The sequence below is a fragment of the Hoplias malabaricus genome, chromosome 6 (genome assembly GCF_029633855.1).
Source record: "Hoplias malabaricus isolate fHopMal1 chromosome 6, fHopMal1.hap1, whole genome shotgun sequence".
Taxonomy (NCBI): Eukaryota; Metazoa; Chordata; class Actinopteri; order Characiformes; family Erythrinidae; genus Hoplias; species Hoplias malabaricus.
Genome location: NC_089805.1, coordinates 22,970,268 through 22,997,048, shown reverse-complemented (window position 1 = coordinate 22,997,048; position 26,781 = coordinate 22,970,268). Strand labels below are relative to the sequence as shown.

At 37.8% G+C, this 26,781-nt stretch overlaps 1 protein-coding gene across 6 annotated transcripts; it reads right to left on the bottom strand.

The window, feature by feature from the left end:
• Positions 1-4,883: 4,883 nt before the first annotated feature.
• fam221a (family with sequence similarity 221 member A) lies at positions 4,884-26,745 on the bottom strand. 6 transcript variants are annotated; one of them, XM_066675220.1, is made up of 7 exons: positions 14,323-14,460; positions 13,324-13,497; positions 11,477-11,667; positions 10,432-10,638; positions 9,779-9,864; positions 8,616-8,678; positions 4,884-5,609 (listed from the first exon to the last, which is right to left on the bottom strand). In XM_066675220.1, the coding sequence occupies exons 1-7, from the start codon at positions 14,385-14,387 to the stop codon at positions 5,598-5,600; spliced, it is 798 nt and encodes a 265-aa protein (XP_066531317.1). In that variant the 5' UTR covers positions 14,388-14,460; the 3' UTR covers positions 4,884-5,597. The 6 variants fall into 6 exon arrangements, with proteins under 6 accessions (XP_066531317.1, XP_066531318.1, XP_066531322.1 ...); XM_066675221.1 differs by lacking the exon at positions 9,779-9,864; XM_066675219.1 differs by lacking the exon at positions 4,884-5,609 and having other exon boundaries at positions 7,840-8,678.
• Positions 26,746-26,781: the final 36 nt, after the last annotated feature.

Here is a 26,781-nt window from a genome sequence, read left to right as displayed (position 1 = left end):
CTGTTCAATCGTCTTGGGCCTTCTTTGTCGCACCTTCCTCTTTATGATGCACCAATTGTTCTCTATAGGTGAAAGATCTGGACTGCAGGCTGGCCATTTCAGTACCCGGATCCTTCTCCTACGTAGCCATGATGTTGTGATTGCTGCAGAATGTGGTCTGGCATTATCTTGTTGAAAAATGCAGGGTCTTCCTGAAAGAGATGACGTCTAGATGGGAGCATGTTGTTCTAGAACCTGAACATAGTTCTCTGCATTATTGGTGCCTTTCCAGACATGCAAGCTGCCCATGCCACAAGCACTCCTGCAACCCCATACCATCAGTGATGCAGGCTTCTGAACGGAGTGTTGATAACAACTTGGGTTATCCTTGTCCTCTCCGGTCCGGATGACATGGCGTCCCAGTGTTCCATAAAGAACGTCAAAAAAAGTTTTAAACGTTTTAAAAGACCCCTGGCCCAGTGCAAACGTCTGAGCTTGTGAAGCTTGCTTAGAAATGGCTTCCTCTTTGCACTGTAGAGTTTCAGCTGGCAACGTTAGATGGCACGGTGGATTGTGTTCACTGACAATGCTCTCTGGAAGTATTCCTGAGCCCATTCTGTTATTTCCTTGACAGTGGAATTCCTGTTTGAGGTGCAGTGATGTTTAAGGGCCCAGAGATCACGAGCATCCAGTAGAGTTTTACGGCCTTGACCCTTACGCACAGCAATTGTTCCAGATTCTCTGAATCTTTTAATGATGTTATGCATGGTTGATGATGATAACTTAAAAGTCTTGATGATGAAAAACTTTCAAAAAAATTTACGCTGGGTAACACCATTCTGGTATTGCTGCATCTTTCTGCGCAACAATGGTGGAATTGGTGATTCTCTTACCATCTTGGCTTCAGAGAGACACTGACACTCTGAGAAGCTCTTTTTATACCCAATCATGTTGTCAATTGACCTAATTAGTGTTAATTGGTCTTCCAGCTGTTCGTTATATGCTCAATTTCCTTTTTCCAGCCACTTAGTGATACTTGTCCCAACTTTTTGGGGATTTGTTGACACTGTGAAATTTTAAATCAACGTATTTTTCCTTTAAAATGTTACATTTACTCAGATCAAACTTCTGTCATCTATGTTCTATAACGAATAAAATATTGACATTTGCCATCTCCACATCATTGCATTCAGTTTTTATTCACAATTTGTTTAGTGTCCCAACTTTTTTGGAATCCGGTTTGTATTTTTCTCTGCTTGCACTTATAAACTGTTAAGTCCAACAACGTTTTTGCTGTTATTATGGAAATTCAGTCACGCCGCAGTGCATTCCGGGCAAGTTCTGCTTTAGAAATGGTTCTGACTCAGTCCCTGTTTCCAAAATGGCTCCCCTATTCACTATTACCAATATTATTCCCTATATAGTGCACTATTGTAGGGAACTAAATTCAGGAGAGTAGTGAATGGTTTCGGACACTTCCTCGTGGGGGTTTTCACCAAACAACACAGTGGATTATGGGTAATCTGATATCTGCTAGTGTCCATGGGTTGTACGCTACTTTTTGTAGTGCATTGTGAGATTGTTTGAGTGCACTGAAAATTGTTCACTATGTTTTTGGACACTACTACAAAATGCCAGAACCCCAAAAAAGTGCATTACTTGAATATGAATAGGGCACAGTTTTGGACACAGCGAGTATTTATTAATGACTCATTCCCTTGCCCCTCTGAGGACTCATTTAACTCACTTTAGTTCATACAGAAATGGAATGGCCCTTAAGACGGTGTCAGGGATTCCCTTGAAGAGAGGTGGAGAGGCAAAATGAGCGAGGGCTAGTTAAAACCAGAACTGAAATGCAGATCTCTTGCCAGGCCCTTTCCTTTTTGTCACATGATCTTGGCATCGCTTTTGAGTTTGCTTATACTGTTGAGAAGCAAATCAATAGCGTTGTATGTGGCAGTTTTCATCTCCTTAGAAATCTTGTGAGAATTAGTCATTCATACATTCATTTCCTCTTGTCTTCATTACTGTAACTCACTGCACTTCAGTTGGTTTGAGTCCTGCTCCAGGTGACTGTCTGTGAGGAGTGTAGTGTGTTCTCCCTGTGTCTGCATGGGTTTCCTCCGGGTGCTCCGGTTTCCTCCCACAGTCCAAAAACACACATTGGTAGGTGGATTGGTGTCTCAAAGTGTCCGTAGGTGTGAGTGTGTGAGTGAATGTGTGAGTGTGTGTGTTGCCCTATGAAGGACGGGCGCCCCCTCCAGGGTGTATTCCCTACCTTGCGCTCAATGATTCCAAGTAGGCTCCGGACCCACCGCAACCCTGAACTGGATAAGCGGTTACAGATAATGAATGAATGAATGAATGAATGAATGAATGAATGCACTTCAGTCTCAGTCAGTCCAGTCTTGCATCACTGTACTTGCTTCCAAAAACTGTCTACCTGTAAGATTCCAAATGGAATTTAGGGATTTACTACTTGTTTTTAAGGCTGTGATGATGTACAGTACCTGTGACAAATCACCAAGAGAAACCATTATATGTATATTTACCTGTACTTACTCACCTGCAGACGGGTCATGTGAGAGGGAAAAGAGTACTATCTCTTGATGCTGAGTTTTACTTACCTGGTTGAATCCATTCTCCATAGAGGGAAGGGAGAATTAACATCTAGAAGAGGGAAAATATATTAACTAATAAATATTGATATTATGAATAAATGTAAAACATGCCATGGCCGTAATTGAATCTTGGTAAAGTTGTTAGTTCAATGTTATTTTTATTGTTTATGAAACTTGTGTATCCAAGATACAATAACTTTTACCTCTTAAGGGAATGGTATATTCTAGGGGGCGGGGCTACCTATATATATACCACACAAGGGTAAAAGAGGAACACTCTGCTAGACCGTAGCGAGAGAACATAACCTAAGTGTATATAATAAGACTCAATTGACTTTCTTGTCATTATCCTTTTTTGTCTCTGCTAATAGAGTTTCGTTTTATTAATTTTTTGTTCTCATGGAGCGCGTGTATATATTGTAAATAGTAATATAAAGTCTGGTGTGTAAATAAAGGTGGAAGGGAACCAAAAATCGAACCCCTCGGTGTTATTTCGAGTCGACTTTACATCATCTCAGGCCTCTCGCCCGATTCTACCCATAGAGAACACCTCCCACCATTACAGTTTGCGATGGTGAAGGGGTGAGCTTTATCACAAAGGCCTTACATGGTATGTCACTTATATATCTGACATGCTCTGTTTTCATTACTCTTCTCGATCATTGTGGTCCTCTCATCAGTTGCTTTTAGCGGTTTCAAATTCCCAGCTGAATTTTAAAGGTAATGGGGCATTTTCGGTTGCTGCATCAAAACTCTGCAATAATCTTCCACTGTGCATACAGTACTCTACCATATTAGACATTTTTAAGAGAAACTTAAAAACTCATATATTTGCCCTGGCATTTGTATGTGGTACTGTTTGTTTTATTGGCTTTACTCATTTTCTTTATTCCTCTATTAGTTATTTTTAAGCTACCTTAGAATATGACATTTTACCTTGTCTTAGCTTGCAATTAATTCTTGATTTGGTTATTTTATTGTGCAGCACTTTTGGTTAACACATGCTGTCCAATGTATATAAGCCCTGTTCTAGTCATTTTATTTGCTAATCTTGATCTGGGTCTAGTTCATTGTCTGTTCTTTGCCTTAGCCTTATGTTTGTTTTATACTGTCTCTGTTTTATTTCCTAGTTAGTTTCTTGGTCTCTTTCTCTTTAGTCTCAGCTGTATTTTCCTTGTATCCTTTTTTGTTTCTGATATTAATGAGTGTTTGTACCCATTTCAGGTTCAAGTCCATTGTCTGTTAAATATCAGTTTGTTGTCTTGTTTTGTCATTGCGTTTACTATTGAACCTCACATTGCACTTGCATCCTCCTCCCTGTCCCTTCATCACCCCGGGCAATACACTGTTACACTGGTCGAAAAATGATGTCTCTCAACAGTGGCTTTCACCTTAAAAATATTACTTTTTTTTTAAACAATTGCCATTTTAAATTCTAAAGACTTCCACATAATATAAATGTTCCAGGAAAAACACTGGCATATAACATTTTTACTGTGTGAAGAGTCTATAAACAAAATCATCTTATTGTATTTTCAGGTTTTATTTCAAACATGAATATTTAGGAATTTTATAGGGCTCTACCATGGCATTTCCATAGAATAATTGGGCTCCTGAGTAGTGAAGCAGTCTAAGCACTGGCCTTTCCATTAGAAGATTACCAGTTTGATTCCCAGTGATGTCTCATCCAACAGAACCCCAGAGTCTTAGACAGGGGATAGGATGGCCCACAAATGTCCTGTCATCAACCTCCATCACCAATCAGATGACTACCTGTAGACTACATCACTAAAATATATAGAGGAATAAAGAAAAATCACACATTTTAATTTCAGCTGGTTTAAAGAATACTGACTTGCAATAAAACAGAATATTAAAAAAAATGTTAAATTAAAAATGACTTTAATGGTTTTAGCTTAAACTGCTGTTATGATCCAATCTGTAAATCAAAAAATGATGCAAGTCATGTTTCCTTTAATACACTCTCTAAACTGTGAATATCTGGCTTTCTTTAAATAGGCAGCCTCCAAAATCCAAAACTGGACTAATAGATATAAAGAGCAGTTTAGACCAAAGTTCCTCTAAGACTCACCATTAAAGTGTTTTGTGAATTTTACAGTGAATATACATTTATACCAATATGAATAGAATTCTGAGGTTTAATACATGAATACATTAACACATTTGTCTAATGTTATCTCATATTTTAATTTCCAAAAAAACAAAGGAAACAAGAAACCTGGACAGACCATTGCAAACTCTCAGAGTCAATGCTGTCCCTGCATTAAGATAATGACAATCCAACATAATGTACATGATGAGATAAATGAATTAACTTATTGGGTTAATAGAACCTTACATCACATGTTTTGGTAGAGACAGTTGCATGTGCTATGCTATGATTATGATTATCCATCCATTATCTGTAACCGCTTATCCAATTTAGGGTCGCGGGGGGTCCAGAGCCTACCTGGAATCATTGGGCGCAAGGCGGGAATACACCCTGGAGGGGACGCCAGTCCTTCACAGGGCAACACAGACACACACACATTCACACCTATGGACACTTTCGAGTCGCCAATCCACCTGCAACGTGTGTTTTTGGACTGTGGGAGGAAACCGGAGCACCCGGAGGAAACCCACGCGGACACGGGGAGAACACACCAACTCCTCACAGACAGTCACCCGGAGCGGGAATCGAACCCACAACCTCCAGGCCCCTGGAGCTGTGTGACTGCGACACTACCTGCTGCGCCACCGTGCCGCATGATTATGATTAGCACAGTTTAATTAAAGGTGAAGAATATTTTAGATTGTCTGTTCAATCTAAAATATTACGTCAGTACAAAATATTTAGTTTAGATGAAAAAGACAATAATATCCCTCAATTCAGACTTTAACAGTACTACAAAGTGACTTCTGCTCTGTTCAGTAGTGTAGATGATCACCACCAGTTATCAGTTGTTGTTGTTGTTGTTGAGCAAAAACCTTGTATCTTCACAATTGCAACTTTACAAAAGAAGGGAAAAAAGAAAAAATAAATTAATGGAAGCACATTGAGAAATTATTAATTCCAAGTACAGATGGACGATTTCTCTTTGTCTGAGTCTGTAAGACTGTTCATTTAAAACTTGGCAGGTCATTTAAAACTTAACAACAAATAAAGCTTGTGTCCCATGTGTGAGTATTATATATTTAACTATGGACAATAATACAGGGCTTATCAGAGAGTGAGTAACTTACATCATTAGAATTAGTAAATTAATTAATCAACATGAGTGCTTTTACCATGCATTTCCCTACAGAAGTTAAATTTTTTTGTTGAGTTTTTGAAAAACAGGTCAGTGTCATTGATTTCTGGACCCTACCAGAACAAATATAGAACACTCAGAACTTAACCACATCTGATTTAGAGAGAGGTTCTCTGAGAGTGGCTGGAGTGGTAGGAGAAAGGAGGAGATGCATGATAATAATCGGTAATTAGTGCTGGCCTGAGTAATTTGAATATTCATTCATTATGTTGGTAATCATTTGCTTATTTAATGTTTAGTATTCAGAAGCTTCGTCTTGTATTAACCCTTTAGATCCTACCAGAATGATAGAGCACTTCTGAACAGTTACACACTTATGTCTTTTAACCACAAGAGACTGGCCATTACTCAATGATGGACGTGGTTAGGCTGTACAAAATTATTGATAAACAAACATTTTAAAGGACATCTTTCTTGAACTATTAGAATATATTTCAAATAAGTAACTCTTTTTGTTTTTATGGACTCTTTCGAGAACACAATGTATTTTACAGCCTTCCAATACTAGCTGGTTTTCCCAAACCTTTAAAATGCTAGTCCACTTTTTGGCTATTCATGGTAAGCTCATCTCATGGGCACTTTGACATAAGCCAATGATATATTTTCCATTCAATTATATAATATGATTAAGTATAAGTAATATAATAAAGTATAAAGTAACAAAGTACATACGATCTATTCTGAGGTCTAATTTTGAATGAGGTACGCCTCTCTGCTACACATTTAAAAACATTAATGAGGTCAATCACAACAAACTGGAAACAAAACAGTTTACAATAACCCACTGTGGAATACATTAGGTGGAATGCATTATGTTAGTGGCCTTGCCCATCAGATTTTCAGCATTTTCTCTTGATAACATGCAAATAAGCCTTTTCAGTCTCAAGTGCTGCCATTTAAGTACATCTGAAAAAACTCACAGCATCCAAACTAATGGCAGTCTGTTACGCACAGACAAATTAGGTTAAAGCATTCAGATGAGGACATGTGGTAACTGGAAAGTGGCACAAAACAGATTTTGCAAGAAAACCAAGCATAGCTCCTGGCAGTATGCCAAAGCTACAAATTAAGTTTACCCTCAGCTATACAACAGGGTCTTAAGCAACAGTGGTACGACACAATAACAATAAAAAAAAAACAAATAAATAACAGACTCAAGTGGCACAGTCTGAAGCCTGACCTGGTTTCCATTGAAAACTGAAGTAGTGCTCCAAACTAATCATCCTACTGCCCGCAATTTGAGCTGGTACAGTAAAGATGAATGGGCAAAGCCTGGGAATTCTATGTGTGCCATTTTGATAGATACAGGCAAGAAGTAGCTCAAATAAGTAGATGTTCCAGACGTGTACTGAGCATCAGCAAGATTACCCTTTCTTGGCTTATGTTTTTCTGCTTTTTTTATTTATTTGTTTGTTTATGGGTTTTTTCCAGGAAATTGGCCTTTTTTTTTTGTTCGGGTGAGCACTGTGGTGCATTATGCAAATAAAAGAGGCATTCTCGTGGCATTGTGCAGTCACACACAGTACAGCCAGACAGATTGAAACAGAGAATTGCTCCAACTTAAGAGCGATATTGACTAGAGATGAAATTTGCTGCGTATTGTTGTCTGCTTCAAACGCCTGACAAAGTGACAATGAGCAACAATAGCGCAGATTGCTGGCTTTGATAAAGAAATGCGCTTTTAATTACGATTTATAATTTGCATTGTTCTGCCCAGCATTTCTCAGTGCAAGAACAACGGCAGAGAAGAGCAAGTTAACAACTGTTAAAGGAACACGAAGACAAAAGCCTGCATAATTATGTCACTTTTTGGGGACATTATGTGCAAAGCCAGCACAAGTCTGTGGATTGATACTGGCCTCTGCTGGATGAAAGAGGCTCTTACTGCAGAGCCAAGGAGAAATTAGTTTGGTTGTGTTTTTAATATGCGATGAAACGTATGGAAATGGCTCACTCACTCAGTCACATCTAACCAAATAATCCACAAAGTTGCTGTTCAAGCTTAAGCGATGACACATTGTGACCTTGTTCATTCATTTTCAAAAAGAGAGCACAGTATTTTATACATAAACAAATTTACACTGCTTAATGTAGATTAATCTTTGCCTTGAGATTAATGTTAGAATACAAAGGCTAGAACGACAACTATACACGCACCTATATATAAAACTTTGATCAATGTCATTATCACTTACTTACACATATACATACATATTTGTTCATGCTAATACATACACATTTACAAAACACATAGAGATCAATGCAACATCCGTTTGGATTAGCATTACAGAGAATCATAACGTTCATTTTAAAAAATTTGCAGGCGGCACTGTGGTCGCAGTCAAACAGCTCCAGGGACCTGGAGGTTGTGGGTTCGAGTCCTGCTCTGGGTGACTGTCTGTGAGGAGTTTGATGTGTGTTCTCCCCATTTTTTTTCCTTTGGATGGCCATGATATATTAGTTTACTTAGTTTAGATATTCAGATTTTTTTAGAGTATAAAAATATGTCTAAATATATGCTCAAATTAAAACATCTGCTCAGTGATACTTTAAAATGTACTAACTAAACTAATTTGAGACAAAATTGAAACAGATTTACATTTAAAATAATGCAAATTCAAAAATCAAATACATGACATTGAGCAGGACCAGACTTTAATCCATTTTAATACATTGTTTATTTTTGTATCTGTTTTCCTGCTACCTCAAGTGGTCCACTTGTTTTCTTTAGCAACACTTCCTGCTGGGATTTCTTCTCTTTCTGCATCTGAAACAAGATGTTATATCATGATGAAGCACTGTTTCCTACCCTCCTCCAAAAGTTACATCGTGCTGTTTCTGCAGCGCTGAGCCCCGGGTAGCTCAGGCTCTATTCTCCCTATTACAGGTCAGGAAAGCATCCCAATAATTTTGAAGCTGGAATGTTTAGGTAAAAATACTATGTACTGTTCCTTTTAGAATAACATTCCTCGGTGAGGGATTGATATGATTGAAGTTCCACTAACAGTGGAAACATTCAACCTCTCACATTGTTTATGGAAATTATGCTTATGCATATTTGGTTGTCTGAGCCAAAATAAAATTGTTACAAGTGCAAAGCTGAACAGCCAGAGCATCATGTTATGTATGTATCATTACTGCCCAAGGCTTTTATAACTTGCATATCTGTAAAAGCACCATTAACATTGAGAAATATCTTCATATTTTAGGTCAACATATGCTCTCTTCTAAAATATGTCTTTCCACAGATGAATTATTTCACCATGGCAACACTAGGCTGAGTAATGCACATGTTACAACAGCATGGCTGCATTTTCAGACAGTGGAGATGCTAGACTGACCTTGCTGAAATCTCCCATTTAAAATGTGTGGCGCATTATGGAGTGCACAATATGACAACAACAGCCCAATAAAGTTGAAGATTAAGGAAAATCGTGCAAAAAGGAAAAATCATTTTCAAAACCAGGTCAACTGCTGTACTTTAAGTGCTATTAAAAAGAGAGGAGATGTAAAACAGCAGTAAGAATGCTCCTTTCCCAAATAAATATATATTAACTACTAACATTTTTTGGATTTGACTGGTTTTCATTACAGACCTTTGATGTAAATATGTTCCAGACATAGACTTGTGTTACATTTACCAGTCATTAACCCATTCACCTACTAATGCACCTAACTGCCAGTTTTTCTTAAAATGCTCAGTTCACACTGTCCCACAGTACAATCTGTGTATGACGGTAGGCCACCAGAAATAGGATTAGAAAACGTATGGTGTTGGCACAAAAGAAAATTTATCATTTTTTTACCTTGCTAATTAATGCTGACAAGACTGATCATAGCTAAAATGAGTAGTTTATGGGTAATAACCTCGGGTTTCAGAGTTCCGAATGCTCCTTCGTTAACGTCATGCTGCTCAGCTCTAGCAGGCCTTGGTATGCCATGTGGAGAAAGTCCTGTATATACAAGGAACCATGGAACACCCTGATCAATAACGTGTGTAATGTAATACTACATATGACATATCAATAAAACTTCTCCAAATCACTATGTTCTTTAATTAAACATTCCTGTATGTCCAGAAGATGCTGTTCATTATATGGCTATATGCAAAGGTAAACAACTGTGTCAAGAACTGTTCTGTAACTGCAGCAACGAGAGAGATGGAACTATTTGAAATACCTTTGGGATGAGTTGGAGTGATGTTTGTGATAGAAGACTAACCATTCAACACCAATACCTGACTTTGTTTGAATGCAGTAAAATCCTCACAGCAGTGTCCTAACATTTTAACATCTAGTTTAAAGCATTCCCAGTGGTAAAGTGTGTTAATTAATTAAACAAAGACAAACTCCTAATAATTAATGCTCTTTATTTAAAACAAATATTTCATAAGCTTTTGTTCCTGTGTATTGTGGTGTATTGTGGTATATACAGTATTTGACAGTATTCGACTTAGTCCCTAGATGCTTCAGCTTAAATCAACTGTGTCTGCTTTAAATGTGCTATTTTTAGTGATATACCTGATCCACTAGGGTCCAGTCTCAGGTACCCATCTGCTAATGAGCTGAATCCAGTAAGGCCACCCATAGCGGCATATGGCACTGCTCTGCCCACTGGCATCCCCCGTGCCTCCCGTTCCTCTCTGCTCTCAATCAAGGTCACATGGGCATAGCTTGGCTGACCACATCCACAAGTGTAAGGGCTTAGAAATCCAGTACAAGCGTGACCTGCCAAAACATATCCATTTGTATTTCATACATTTTTGTAAATGTTCTTCTGCCAGTGTGCACGGATATATTTGTATCATTCTGGGCCTGAGCAGGTGACATTTCACTGCCCAGCAGGTGGTGGTATGATGAGCGTTTTATTGGGGTTCTCATATAAAAATTAACTTCAAAGAACAAATAAAATTACTTACTTAAATTGTACTTAAAAATTGCTTACTTTGTCTCAGCCAAGTTGATGTTGAAATAAAGGCAGAAACAAAATTTTGCACCTCCACTCTTAGCATTTTATTTTTTATTTTGAATGTAATTTAAAAATCACATAATCATGTAAATCTAATGATCAATGGACCTATAAATATGGTTCAGTCTTAATTGGAAGTTTTACTCTGACTTACATTAAAAGCTGAGAATATCATTGCTTTCTCTTATTGAAATAGCATTTTATAGCTGCAAGGTTTAGTTCTGACAGTGTTAATAGCATTATGCAATTATAGTGTATATATAGTATAAAATAATTCATGAATATAATATATAAATTATAATATAAAATATGGGGTGCAATAAAGACATTATTGGATCCACAGCTCCCATAACTTGAACCCCATTTTCCCCACCTGCACATAGTGATGCAGACAGATATACAGTCATGACACAATTTTATAATTTAGCCTCTGTCACCACATCAACTGATTATAAATATAATAAAATAATCAACATCTGATTATTTAAATTTTCAACAAGAATAGTGCCATTTAAGAATTACAGTTATTTTCACAGACTCAAAAGTAATTGAGCGAATTATCATAATTAAAAATATAGGGAGTATATGTAGACTCACATTTCTTGCACATGTGGTCTGCAGCTTCACTGTGCTCACTGGGCAAGTGTTTGCAGCGGCAACGCACAGCCTGAGAACCGATATGTTGAACGTACTGGTAGGACCCGCAGAGACAGCCCTTTACTTGGCAGGGCAAAACAATGGGCCTCCCTGTTGGTAGCTCTTCAAAATCAGTCTTATGTTGTTTATATCTGTTGGTTAAATCAGAATCAGAAACACTTTATTGGCAAGCATGTTACACATAGAAGGGATTGGCCTCAATGAGTGAACACAGACTATTTACAATATGAATATACATACATTTATATATATATATGTTATAAATATTATTTATAATACTGGTGCTGGTCATAAAATTTGAATATTATGAAAAAGTTGATTTATTTCAGTAATTTCATTCAAAAGTGATACCTGTATATTATACTCATTCATTACACACAGACTGATATGTTTCAAGTGTTTATTTCTTTTAATTTTATGATTATAACTGACAACAAATGAAAACCCCAAAATCAGTATCTCAGAAAATTTGAATATTACTTAAGACCAATACAAAAAAGGATTTTTAGAAACGCTGGCCAACTGAAAAGTATGAACATGTACAGCACTCAATACTTAGTTGGGGATCCTTTTTCTGAATTACTGCAGCAATGCGGCGTGGCATGGAGTGGATCAGTCTGTGGCACTGCTCAGGTGTTATGAGAGCCCAAGTTGCTCTGATAGTGGCCTTCAGCTCTTCTGCATCATTGGGTCTGGCGTACTGCATCTTAAGGTCATGTTAAGGTTAGGTGAGTTTGCTGGCCAATTAAGAACAGGGAGACCATGGTCCTTAAACCAGGTACTGGTAGCTTTGGCAGCGTGTGCAGGTGCCAAGTCCTGTTGGAAAATGAAATCTGCATCTCCATAAAGTTGTTCAGCAGCAGGAAGCATGAAGTGCTCTAAAACTTCCTGGTGGACGGCTGCGTTGACCTTGGACCTCAGAAAACACAGTGGACCAACACCAGCAGATGACATGGCACCCCAAACCATCACTGACTGTGGAAACTTTTTGAATGGTTTTGTTTCACAATCCTCTCCAGGGTGTGGTTATCCTTATTGCTTGGACACTTTTTTTTCTCTCGCATCTTTTCCTTTCCTTCGCCTCGCTATTAATGTGCTTGGATACAGAGCTCAGCCTCTTTACAATGACCTTTTGTGTGTTGTTCTGCTTGTGTAAGGTGTCAATGTTCGTCTTTTGGACAGCTGTCAAGTCAGCAGTCCTCCCCATGATTGTGTACCCTACAGAACTAGACTGAGAGACCATTTAAAGGCCTTTGCAGGTGTTTTGAGTTAATTAGCTGATTAGAGTGTGGCACCAGGTGTCTTCAATGTTGAACCTTTTCACAATATTCTAATGTTCTGAGATACTGAATTTGGAGTTTTCATTAGTTGTCAGTTATAATAATCACATTAAAAGAAATAAACATTTGAAATATATCAGTTTGTGTGTAACGAATGAGTATAATATACAAGTTTCACTTTTTTAATGGAATTACTGAAATAAACAAACTTTTTCATAATATTCTAATTTTATGACCAGCACCTGTATATTACAGCAGGACAGTAATATTTGATGCATTTGGGACAGAGTGGCGCTGAAGGCGGTCTGTACTGTAGTCATTACTGTAACAAACATTTAACACCATGTGCCAATTTGAAATTGGTTTTAGGCACCTTAAAGGATTTTTTTTTATTCCATTAATAGTGCTGGTTGCCCCATTGCTCATTTTAGCTTACATCCAGAGTTTTTAAAAACAAATTTACTTGAATGAATATGACTGAGCATGGATTTGAATTTCCTGTCTTACCGGTGAGAACAAAAACAAGGTGTTTCTGGACCAATAAGCTTGCAGTCCATTTTCCTGGGAACACCAAAACTCACATAGAGTCGGTTATTCATTCTGGCCGGGATCACCTTCTTTTTGTACTCTTCATATTCAGCTTCTGAGAAGAGTTTCCCACCATCATCCTCCCCTACAATCCTGCAGACAAAAAATTTCTTGCAGAATGCACCACTGCCTGATATTATGAGAGTAGCCACAAGATACAAGTGGCAAGTGGTGGCCTACATTTAATCAGAGGAATTGCTCCTAGAATTTCATTCATTCATTGTCTGTAACTGCTTATCCAGTTCAGGTTGGGTCTGAAATGTACCCGGAATCACTGGGGAAAAGGCCGGGATACACCCTGGGCTTCACATCAGTCTATCGCAGGGCAACACACACTTACACATACACCCACATATATGGAAAATTTTGAGTAGACAACACACCTACACCCATGCTGCCCTCTTCCTGACTTTCAAATGTTTAAAATTCCCTGACACCTCGGAGGCTTGTTTAAAATTATTAGAAAAACCAAGTCATTTGGAATTTTACGTTTGAAATTTGAATGAACTTTAATGTAAACTTTATGTCCAAATGACTCCAGATGTTATTATAGTTAGTGAACTGTGTAATAACAGCGTTAATTCCAGAACAAACATAGGATTTCTGCTTACCTTTGGACATGTTTATGGCCACTTAACCTTACATACACCAATCAGCCATAACATTGTGACCACCTCCTTGTTTCTACACTCAATATAAATTCTCTCAGCTTCACTGATCATACAGTGTCACTGTGTAGTTCTACAATTACAGAATGTATTCCATATGTTGCTCTGCATTTTTTGTTTAAATCCTTTCAACTTGCATGTAAAAAAAATCTCCACATAGACGTTAGCTAACAAGAAATCCAGTTGTCACGTTTAGATAGTTAAAGTTAACTGACTCAGAATATCAGTTACTAGAAAGACTTCTAGTTACCTTCTGTATTCTACATAGGCATTCACTGCGTCCACTGCAGTCTTTCCTATGTGCATCCTTTCCATTTCTTTTTGTTTTCTGGCTACAGCTAAAACTCAATTTATCCAGCTAAACTAACACAGTGTGGTCATGTATTAGCGTCGCTCAGCAACAAGCTTCAGCGTCTCCGTGACCTGAATCAGCGGCTCAGTCCCAAATCACTGACTACTCCTTACATTAGTGCATTACCAACGCAGGGAAACTGTGGATTTCTATCAAACGAGTAGTAAAATGAAGTTAAACAACGACTCGTGGAGCGAATAATCAATATATATATATATATATATATAATTGTGTAAAGTATTGTTTTACCCACAGTTTAGGGACTGGAGTCAAGCCAGCCTCCACTTGGAAAAGCAAACTAGCCCCCTCAGTATTTTGGTAGAACTGCGCATTCTGAACATTACTGTAGGAGCGTCTATGGGAACGGATTTTAAAGAAAAGCCAAAAGTCACTGACAGGAAATGAATATAATAAATAAAAAAATACATAAATAAAAAATACATATTTGCTATTTAGTGGATGTAATGAAGATATCAGGACACGTCACATCAAAATAAAGAATATTTAAATTATTATCTGTCATTTTTATTCTAAACATAATTAAGAGAAATCCTCCAGTTTGCACACACCATTTTCATTTCATAATGATAGTACAACACCTGATTAAGTAACTCGCTTAATATCACGTCATTCTGATTTGTCATTTCAAAATAAAAGCCCTTTGTGTTTTTCCATCCCTGTAACTTTCATTCCAAATTTAGATCATTATTAAAAGGAAACCGTTAGTTTGCACAGATCAATTTCACTGCAGAATGAAAGTACACCACCTGATAATGTCACTCACTTAATATCACGTAATTTTGATTGGTCATTTCAAAATAAGGACCCCATCTTTGTGTTGCCCCATCTCTGTAATTTAATGAGTAGTTTATGGGTAATAACCTAGAGTTTCTGAGTTCCAAATGCTCCTTCGTTAACGTCATGCTGCTCAGCTCTAGCAGGAGAAAGTCCTGTATATACAAGGAACCATGGAACACCCTGATCAATAACGTGTGTAATGTAATACTACATATGACATATCAATAAAACTTCTCCAAATCACTATGTTCTTTAATTAAACATTCCTGTATGTCCAGAAGATGCTGTTCATTATATGGCTATATGCAAAGGTAAACAACTGTGTCAAGAACTGTTCTGTAACTGCAGCAACGAGAGAGAGATGGAGCTATTTGAAATACCTTTGGGATGAGTTGGAGTGATGTTTGTGATAGAAGACTAACCATTCAACACCAATACCTGACTTTGTTTGAATGCAGTAAAATCCTCACAGCAGTGTCCTAACATTTTAACATCTAGTCTAAAGCATTCCCAGTGGTAAAGTGTATTAATTAATTAAACAAAGACAAACTCCTAATAATTAATGCTCTTTATTCAAAACAAATATTTCATGAGCTTTTGTTCCTGTGTATTGTGGTGTATACAGTATTTGACTTACGAGTTTAAGTCGTTCTGTGTCCGAGCTCGTATATCTAATTAAATTTCCCCATTAATAAAAGCTTGGTCAAGCCAGCCCCCACTTAGATTTGGTGGAACGTCGTATTCTGAACATTACGGTAATAGCGTGCAGAGGAACAAATTTCTAAATAAAAGCCAAAAGTCAATGACAGGAAATGTATGTAATAATAAATAATTTTCTAAACAAATAATAAATGGATAAACAACAAATATTTGCTATTTTGTGGAAATGATGAAGATTTTAGGACATGACTCTCAAGTCACTCTGATGTGCCATTTAAAAAAAAGGCCCTTTGTGTAGTCCTATGTCTGTAAATTTATTTCCAAATTTAAATAATTATTAAAAAGAAACCTTTAGTTTGCACAGAACAATTTCACTTCATAATCATAGTACAACACCTGATTATGTCACTCAATTAATATAAAGTCATTCTGATGTGTCATTTCAAAATAAAGGCCCTTTGAATTGTCCCATTTCTGTAAATTTAATTTCAAATGTAAATAATTATTAAAAAGAAACCTTTAGTTTGCACAGAACAATTTCACTTCATAATCATAGTACCACACCTGATTATGTCATTCACTTAATATGAAGTCATTCTGATGTATCATTCCAAAATAAAGGCCCTTTGAATTGTCCCATGTCTGTAAAATTAATTTCAAATTTAAATAATTATTAAAAGGAAACCTTTAGTTTGCACAGAACAATTTCACTTCATAATCATAGTACAACACCTGATTATGTCACTCATGTAATATGAAGTCATTCTGATGTGTCATTTCAAAATAAAGGCCATTTGAATTGTCCCATTTCTGTAAATTTAATTCCAAATTTAAATAATTATTAAAAAGAAACCTTTAGTTTGCACAGAACAACTTCACTTCATAATCATAGTACCACACCTGATTATGTCACTCACTTAATATGAAGTCATTCTGATGTGTCATTTCAAAATAAAAGCCCATTGAATTGTCCCATTTCTGTAAATTTATTTCCAAATTTAAATAATTATTAAAAGGAAACCTTTAGTTTGCACAGAACAATTTCACTTCATAATCATAGTACCACACCTGATTATGTCACTCACTTAATATGAAGTCATTCTGATGTATCATTCCAAAATAAAGGCCCTTTGAATTGTCCCATGTCTGTAAAATTAATTTCAAATTTAAATAATTATTAAAAGGAAACCTTTAGTTTGCACAGAACAATTTCACTTCATAATCATAGTACCACACCTGATTATGTCACTCACTTAATATGAAGTCATTCTGATGTGTCATTTCAAATAAAAGCCCATTGAATTGTCCCATTTCTGTAAATTTATTTCCAAATTTAAATAATTATTAAAAGGAAACCTTTAGTTTGCACAGAACAATTTCACTTCATAATCATAGTACCACACCTGATTATGTCACTCACTTAATATGAAGTCATTCTGATGTGTCATTTCAAAATAAAAGCTCTTTGAATTGTCCCATTTCTGTAAATTTAATTCCAAATTTATATCATTATTAAATGTGAACCATTAGTTTGCACAGAACAACTTCACTTCATAATCATAGTACCACACCTGATTATGTCACTCACTGAATATGAAGTCATTCTGGTGTGCCATTTTAAAAAAGAACTATTGTAAATGATCACATTTCAGCTATATTCACTCCGGATGTTGGAATTGTTATTAAAAGGAATCCTCCAGTTTGCACACACCACTTTCACTTTATAATGAAAGTACACCCCCTAAATATATGTCTCTCACTTAATAACAAGTCATTCTTGTGTGCCATTTCAGATTAGGACCACTGTAATCAATCAGATTTAAATTATATTCACTGTAGATGTTGAGATTGTTAATAAAAGGAATCCTCCAGTTTGTAAACACTACTTTCACTTCATAATGATAGTACAGCACATGCAAGCATCAATCATTTAATGTCATACTATTGTAGTGTGTCTAATTTGTTCATCCACTCATTACATCCAGATCACATTACTGATATAATGCACGACGCGGTTCCTCAGCGCCTTCAAGAGTAGTCGACTCATGTACCGAGTGATTACTCCAGTGTGAATCGAAGGAACTGGCGTTAGAAGCGTGCTGGAGTCACCCCCTCGCTGGTGGATTACCCCTTCAGGTCCGGGGAATTTTTTTTGGGGGGGTTAAGGGTGGGGGCTGTTAGCCTCCGACTTCAGGACCAGGGAAGTGAGGCTAACAGGGGCGCACCTCTGGGGGATCCATGGTTAAAGAAATCCCTCAAGAGTTCGCCCATCAGACCCCCTAAACCCTTAACAGTTCCAGTACAGGACGTTGTCGCAGGGCCCCCTGCCTCCGTGGACGTTGTCGCAGGGCCCCCTGCCTCCGTGGCGTCGTCGCAGGGCCCCCTGCCTCCGTGGACATCGTCGCAGGGCCCCCTGCCTCCGTGGACGTCGTCGCAGGGCCCCCTGCCTCCGTGGACGTCGTTGCAGGGCCTCCTGTCTCTGTGGACGTCGTCGCAGGGCCTCTTGTCTCCGTGGACGTCGTCGCAGGGCCCTCTGCTCCCAAGGATGTCGCTGCACTCCCTCCTGATCTCCAGGAGAAGCTTGCAAGCCTCTTGGCACGTCTGGAGGTCTCCGTGAAGGCGGCACCCGCCGCTCCTGTCTCTGTGAAGGCGGCACCAGCCGCTCCTGTCTCTGTGAAGGCGGCACCAGCCGCTCCTGTCTCCGTGAAGGTGGCACCAGCCGCTCCTGGACCCGTGACTGTGGCTCCGGCCGCTTCTGCACCCGTGACTGTGGCTCTGGTCGCTTCAGGTCGTGTCCCCATAACTGTGCCCAGGCTGGTTCCTCAGACTTCCCCTCAGACATTTGCCAGTCCTGGGCATCCCCCAGTTGTTTTGATTCCCATGTCTGTTCCTGTCCTGGTTCCTGTCTTAGTCCTCGTCCCTGTACCTGTGTCTGCCTTTGTCTCTGTTCCCGTCCCTGTCACTGTGTTCGTGTCAGTCCCGGTAAACGTCCTGGTCCCTGTTCCCCTGCCAAGTCTTATCCAGTCCCCTGTTAATCCAGTCCAGTCCACATTTCAGTCTTATGTCTTATCACCTGTCTCTTCACCTGTCTTGTCTTCAGTCCAGTCTCCATTTCAACCCTCTGTCCTGTCTCAAGTCCAGTCTCCTGTCCATTCCCAACACCCAGTCCCGTCACCTGTCCTGCCTCATGTCCAGTCCCCGTATACATCCAGTGTTCAATCAAATGTCCTGTCCCCTGTTCAGTCACTTGTCTTGTCTCCCTTCCAGTCCACTGTCCTGTCCCCTGCTCCTGTCCAATCTTCTGTCTCTGGTTCTGTCCTGTCCTCAGTTATGTCCCCTGTCTCGTCACCAGTCTCTGCTCCTGTCCAGTCCCATTACCCAGTTCTGCCACATGTTCTGTCTCCATTCCAGTCCCCTGTCCTGTCACCTGCCCATGTCCAGTATTCTGTCCCTAAACCTGTTCAGTCACCTGCTTCTGTCTCCAGTTCCTAGTCTCGTCCAATCCCCGTTCCCATCCATTGTCCTATCCAATGTCAAGCACCCTGTCCAGTTTCCTGCTCCGGTCCAGTCTCATGTGTCCTGTCTAGTCCTTTCCAGTCTCAAGTCCTGTCTCCTTTTCCCTTTTTTCAGTCACCCGTTCAGTCCCGTCTGCTCTCCAGTTTTGTCTCCAGTCCGTCCCCCTCTTCATTCCAGTATTTCATCACCCGTCTCTAGTTCTATCTTGTCCCGTTTCTGTCCTCTGTCTTGTCCCAAGTCTCTTCTCCTGTAGCCTCCCTTTGTCAGCCTCCTGTCCTGTCCTGTGTCCAGTCTCCTATATCCGGTCCGGTCATGTCCCCAGCTCCTGTGTCTGTTCTGTTGTGTCTGTTGTCCTTGTCTCCGCCCATGTCCCGCCTTTGTTCCGCCTCCTTGTCCGCTGTCCTCGTTATCTGTCTCAGGTGTGTCTCATTTGTATGTAGTATTTAAGTTCCCTTGTGTCACTTCCTGTTATCGGTCATTTGTTTTGCTCTTTCCCAGTCAAGTCATGTCGTTTCGTTTTGTGTTGTTAACTTCCTAGTCAAGACGTTTCGTTTAGTTTCCCAGTCATGTTGTTTCTTCCTTTTTCATAGTCATATGGTGTTGTTTCTCTCCCACTTCAAGTCAGGTTGTTTTTGTTTCCTAGTCGTTTCATTTTGATTCCAAAGTCATGTCGGTTTGTGTAATTCTCATTTGTAGTCATGTCATTTTGTTTTTCTCCCCAAGCCTTGTCATTTCTTTCCTCTAAGTATCGTTGTTTCGCCTCCAGTGTATCTGTGTCTTGTTTCTTAGTTTGGTCTGTCTCTGTTGTTTTCCTCAATTCATTTCATATGTCTAGTTGTTTCCGTAGTTGCCAGTCTTTGTTTTGTTGTATCTTTTGTTTCATTAAAATTACTGTGTTTTAGCAAGTGCGTCCGCCTCCGTCAGTCTGCCCCGCTAATCGTGACATTCACTGAGTGACGCCATAGGAGAAGTACTATTGGTTCCATGAAGAACCATCTTTCGGAATATTTTAAATGTGTAAAAAAAGCCACAGTCACGGGTGGAGAAGCGGCCGGAGCCACAGTCACGGGTGCAGAATCGGCCGGAGCCACAGTCACGGGTCCAGGAGCGGCTGGTGCCACCTTCACGGAGACAGGAGCGGCTGGTGCTGCCTTCACAGAGACAGGAGCGGCTGGTGCCGCCTTCACGGAGACAGGAGCGGCGGGTGCCGCCTTCACGGAGACCTCCAGACGTGCCAAGAGGCTTGCAAGCTTCTCCTGGAGATCAGGAGGGAGTGCAGCGACATCCTTGGGAGCAGAGGGCCCTGCGACGACGTCCACGGAGACAAGAGGCCCTGCGACGACGTCCACAGAGACAGGAGGCCCTGCGACGACGTCCACGGAGGCAGGGGGCCCTGCGACGACGTCCACGGAGGCAGGGGGCCCTGCGACGACGTCCACGGAGGCAGGGGGCCCTGCGACGACGCCACGGAGGCAGGGGGCCCTGCGACAACGTCCACGGAGGCAGGGGGCCCTGCGACAACGTCCTGTACTGGAACTGTTAAGGGTTTAGGGGGTCTGATGGGCGAACTCTTGAGGGATTTCTTTAACCATGGATCCCCCAGAGGTGCGCCCCTGTTAGCCTCACTTCCCTTGTCCTGAAGTCGGAGGCTAACAGCCCCCACCCTTAACCCCCCCCAAAAAAAATTCCCCGGACCTGAAGGGGTAATCCACCAGCGAGGGGGTGACTCCAGCACGCTTCTAACGCCAGTTCCTTCGATTCACACTGGAGTAATCACTCGGTACATGAGTCGACTACTCTTGAAGGCGCTGAGGAACCGCGTCGTGCATTATATCAGTAATGTGATCTGGATGTAATGAGTGGATGAACAAATTAGACACACTACAATAGTATGACATTAAATGATTGATGCTTGCATGTGCTGTACTATCATTATGAAGTGAAAGTAGTGTTTACAAACTGGAGGATTCCTTTTATTAACAATCTCAACATCTACAGTGAATAAAATTTAAATCTGATTGATTACAGTGGTCCTAATCTGAAATGGCACACAAGAATGACTTGTTATTAAGTGAGAGACATATATTTAGGGGGTGTACTTTCATTATAAAGTGAAAGTGGTGTGTGCAAACTGGAGGATTCCTTTTAATAACAATTCCAACATCCGGAGTGAATATAGCTGAAATGTGATCATTTACAATAGTTCTTTTTTAAAATGGCACACCAGAATGACTTCATATTCAGTGAGTGACATAATCAGGTGTGGTACTATGATTATGAAGTGAAGTTGTTCTGTGCAAACTAATGGTTCACATTTAATAATGATATAAATTTGGAATTAAATTTACAGAAATGGGACAATTCAATGGGCTTTTATTTTGAAATGACACATCAGAATGACTTCATATTAAGTGAGTGACATAATCAGGTGTGGTACTATGATTATGAAGAGAAGTTGTTCTGTGCAAACTAAAGGTTTCTTTTTAATAATTATTTAAATTTGGAAATAAATTTACAGAAATGGGACAATTCAAATGGCCTTTATTTTGAAATGACACATCAGAATGACTTCATATTACATGAGTGACATAATCAGGTGTTGTACTATGATTATGAAGTGAAATTGTTCTGTGCAAACTAAAGGTTTCCTTTTAATAATTATTTAAATTTGAAATTAATTTTACAGACATGGGACAATTCAAAGGGCCTTTATTTTGGAATGATACATCAGAATGACTTCATATTAAGTGAGTGACATAATCAGGTGTGGTACTATGATTATGAAGTGAAATTGTTCTGTGCAAACTAAAGGTTTCCTTTTAATAATTATTTAAATGTGGAATTAAATTTACAGATATGGGACAATTCAATGGGCTTTTATTTTGAAATGACACATCAGAATGACTTCATATGAAGTGAGTGACATAATCAGGTGTGGTACTATGATTATGAAGTGAAGTTGTTCTGTGCAAACTAAAGGTTTCTTTTTAATAATTATTTACATTTGAAATTAAATTTACAGAAATGGGACAATTCAAAGAGCTTTTATTTTAAAATGACACATCAGAATGACTTTATATTTAATGAGTGACATAATCAGGTGTGGTACTATGATTATGAAGTGAAATTGTTCTGTGCAATCTAAAGGTTTCTTTTTAATAATGATCTAAATTTTAGAATTAAATTTACAGAAATGGGACAATTCAAAGAGCTTTTATTTTGAAATGACACATCAGAATGACTTCATATGAAGTGAGTGACATAATCAGGTGTGGTACTATGATTATGAAGTGAAATTGTTCTGTGCAAACTAAAGGTTTCCTTTTAATAATTATTTAAATTTGGAAATAAATTTACAGAAATGGGACAATTCAAAGAGCTTTTATTTTAAAATGACACATCAGAATGACTTGATATTTAATGAGTGACATAATCAGGTGTGGTACTATGATTATGAAGTGAAATTAATCTGTGCAAACTAAAGGTTTCCTTTTAATAATTATTTAAATTTGGAAATAAATTTACAGAAATGGGACAATTCAAAGGGCCTTTATTTTGAAATGACACATCAGAATGACTTCATATTACATGAGTGACATAATCAGGTGTGGTACTATGATTATGAAGTGAAATTGTTCTGTGCAAACTAAAGGTTTCTTTTTAATAATTATTTAAATTTGGAAATTAATTTACAGAAATGGGACAATTCAAAGGGCCTTTATTTTGAAATGACACATCAGAATGCCTTCATATTACATGAGTGACATAATCAGGTGTTGTACTATGACTATGAAGTGAAATTGTTCTGTGCAATCTAAAGGTTTCTTTTTAATAATGATCTAAATTTTGGAATTAAATTTACAGAAATGGGACAATTCAAAGAGCTTTTATTTTGAAATGACACATCAGAATGACTTCATATGAAGTGAGTGACATAATCAGGTGTGGTACTATGATTATGAAGTGAAATTGTTCTGTGCAAACTAAAGGTTTCCTTTTAATAATTATTTAAATGTGGAATTAAATTTACAGATATGGGACAATTCAATGGGCTTTTATTTTGAAATGACACATCAGAATGACTTCATATGAAGTGAGTGACATAATCAGGTGTGGTACTATGATTATGAAGTGAAGTTGTTCTGTGCAAACTAAAGGTTTCTTTTTAATAATTATTTACATTTGGAATTAAATTTACAGAAATGGGACAATTCAAAGGGCCTTTATTTTGAAATGACACATCAGAATGACTTGATATTCAGTGAGTGACATAATCAGATGTGGTACTATGATTATGAAGCGAAATTGTTCTGTGCAAACTAAAGGTTTCTTTTTAATAATTATTTAAATTTGGAAATTAATTTACAGAAATGGGACAATTCAAAGGGCTTTTATTTTGAAATGACACATCAGAATGACTTCATATTAAGTGAATGACATAATCAGGTGTTGTACTATGACTATGAAATGAAATTGGTCTGTGCAAACTAAAGGTTTCTTTTTAATAATTATTTAAATTTGGAATTAAATTTACAGAAATGGGACAATTCAAATGGCCTTTATTTTGAAATGACACATCAGAATGACTTCATATTACATGAGTGACATAATCAGGTGTGGTACTATGATTATGAAGTGAAATTGTTCTGTGCAAACTAAAGGTTTCCTTTTAATAATTATTTAAATTTGGAAATAAATTTACAGAAATGGGACAATTCAATGGGCTTTTATTTTGAAATGACACATCAGAATGACTTCATATTAAGTGAGTGACATAATCAGGTGTGGTACTATGATTATGAAGTGAAATTGTTCTGTGCAAACTAAAGGTTTCTTTTTAATAATTATTTAAATTTGGAAATAAATTTACAGAAATGGGACAATTCAAAGGGCCTTTATTTTGAAATGACACATCAGAATGACTTCATATTACATGAGTGACATAATCAGGTGTTGTACTATGACTATGAAATGAAATTGGTCTGTGCAATCTAAAGGTTTCTTTTTAATAATGATCTAAATTTTGGAAATAAATTTACAGAAATGGGACAATTCAAAGAGCTTTTATTTTGAAATGACACATCAGAATGACTTCATATGAAGTGAGTGACATAATCAGGTGTGGTACTATGATTATGAAGTGAAATTGTTCTGTGCAAACTAAAGGTTTCTTTTTAATAATTATTTAAATTTGGAAATAAATTTACAGAAATGGGACAATTCAAAGGGCCTTTATTTTGAAATGACACATCAGAATGACTTGATATTCAGTGAGTGACATAATCAGATGTGGTACTATGATTATGAAGTGAAATTGTTCTGTGCAAACTAAAGGTTTCTTTTTAATAATTATTTAAATTTGGAAATTAATTTACAGAAATGGGACAATTCAAAGGGCTTTTATTTTGAAATGACACATCAGAATGACTTCATATTACATGAGTGACATAATCAGGTGTTGTACTATGACTATGAAATGAAATTGGTCTGTGCAAACTAAAGGTTTCTTTTTAATAATTATTTAAATTTGGAATTAAATTTACAGAAATGGGACAATTCAAATGGCCTTTATTTTGAAATGACACATCAGAATGACTTCATATTACATGAGTGACATAATCAGGTGTGGTACTATGATTATGAAGTGAAATTGTTCTGTGCAAACTAAAGGTTTCCTTTTAATAATTATTTAAATTTGGAAATAAATTTACAGAAATGGGACAATTCAATGGGCTTTTATTTTGAAATGACACATCAGAATGACTTCATATTAAGTGAGTGACATAATCAGGTGTGGTACTATGATTATGAAGTGAAGTTGTTCTGTGCAAACTAAAGGTTTCTTTTTAATAATTATTTAAATTTGGAATTAAATTTACAGAAATTGGACAATTCAAATGGCCTTTATTTTGAAATGACACATCAGAATGACTTCATATTACATGAGTGACATAATCAGGTGTTGTACTATGATTATGAAGTGAAATTCTTCTGTGCAAACTAAAGGTTTTACTTTTAATAATTATTTAAATTTGAAATTAATTTTACAGACATGGGACAATTCAAAGGGCCTTTATTTTGGAATGATACATCAGAATGACTTCATATTAAGTGAGTGACATAATCAGGTGTGGTACTATGATTATGAAGTGAAATTGTTCTGTGCAAACTAAAGGTTTCTTTTTAATAATTATTTACATTTGAAATTAAATTTACAGAAATGGGACAATTCAAAGGGCCTTTATTTTGAAATGACACATCAGAATGACTTTATATTAATTGAGTGACATAATCAGGTGTTGTACTATGATTATGAAGTGAAATTGTTCTGTGCAAACTAAAGGTTTCTTTTTAATAATTATTTAAATTTGGAAATAAATTTACAGACATAGGACTACACAAAGGGCCTTTTTTTTAAAATGGCACATCAGAGTGACTTGAGAGTCATGTCCTAAAATCTTCATCATTTCCACAAAATAGCAAATATTTGTTGTTTATCCATTTATTATTTGTTTAGAAAATTATTTATTATTACATACATTTCCTGTCATTGACTTTTGGCTTTTATTTAGAAATTTGTTCCTCTGCACGCTATTACCGTAATGTTCAGAATACGACGTTCCACCAAATCTAAGTGGGGGCTGGCTTGACCAAGCTTTTCCAAGTGGAGGCTGGCTTGACTTCAGTCCCAGAACTGAACAACAATTATTTATGTTTTTAAATAAGAAAAGGGTACTTTATAAATAACAAATAATGTATAAATAATAATAATAATACATAACAAAATAGAATGTAAAGAAATAAACTGGATGTATTATGTATTTACCTTGAAGATGAGACGAAGACGCTGGCGGAGGTGAAGGAGATTGGCGGAGGAGGTTGGGGGAGTTTTTACTCGCTAGACAGTTAATGCTACAACGCTACAAAAAACAGTGACACGACAGAGATGCTTGCACGGCCCGATGACAAACTCACCCAGTGAACTGAACACTCATGGGCTGCCTGTGGAGGGTGGTGTAAACTCGCTTGCTCATAACTTAGATATCGGCTCGAATCGTAAAGCAAAACCGTAAAGTGACGGCTCGTATCTCAGAAAATTCATAAGTTGATTCATTCTTAAGTCAAGGTTTCACTGTACTGTAGTTTTAGTAGGAGTTCGTTGTGTTCTCTACATGTCCGCATCCAAAAAGAAACGTTGGTAGGTGGATTGGAAACTCAAAATTGTCGATAGGTGTGAGTGAATGTGTGAGTGTGTGTCGGGAGGAAACCCACACAGACACCGGGAGAACACATCAACACTCACAGACAGTGAACTGGAACACTTGGAGAGCATGTTCCACCGTGCTGCCCATTTTACTGAAAACAATTTATGTTTAAATTTTG

What these genes read in the sequence shown, in the direction of transcription:
- fam221a (XM_066675219.1), bottom strand. Translation starts at nt 14,387, where the DNA reads ATGGAAAGGATGCACATAGGAAAGACTGCAGTGGACGCAGTGAATGCC. An exon ending in GCCTATGTAGAATACAGAAG is followed by an intron (nt 13,498 to 14,322) that starts GTAACTAGAAGT and finishes TTTTGTCTGCAG; the next exon opens with GATTGTAGGGGAGGATGATG. An exon ending in AGACCACATGTGCAAGAAAT is followed by an intron (nt 10,639 to 11,476) that starts GTGAGTCTACAT and finishes ATGTTTTGGCAG; the next exon opens with GTCACGCTTGTACTGGATTT.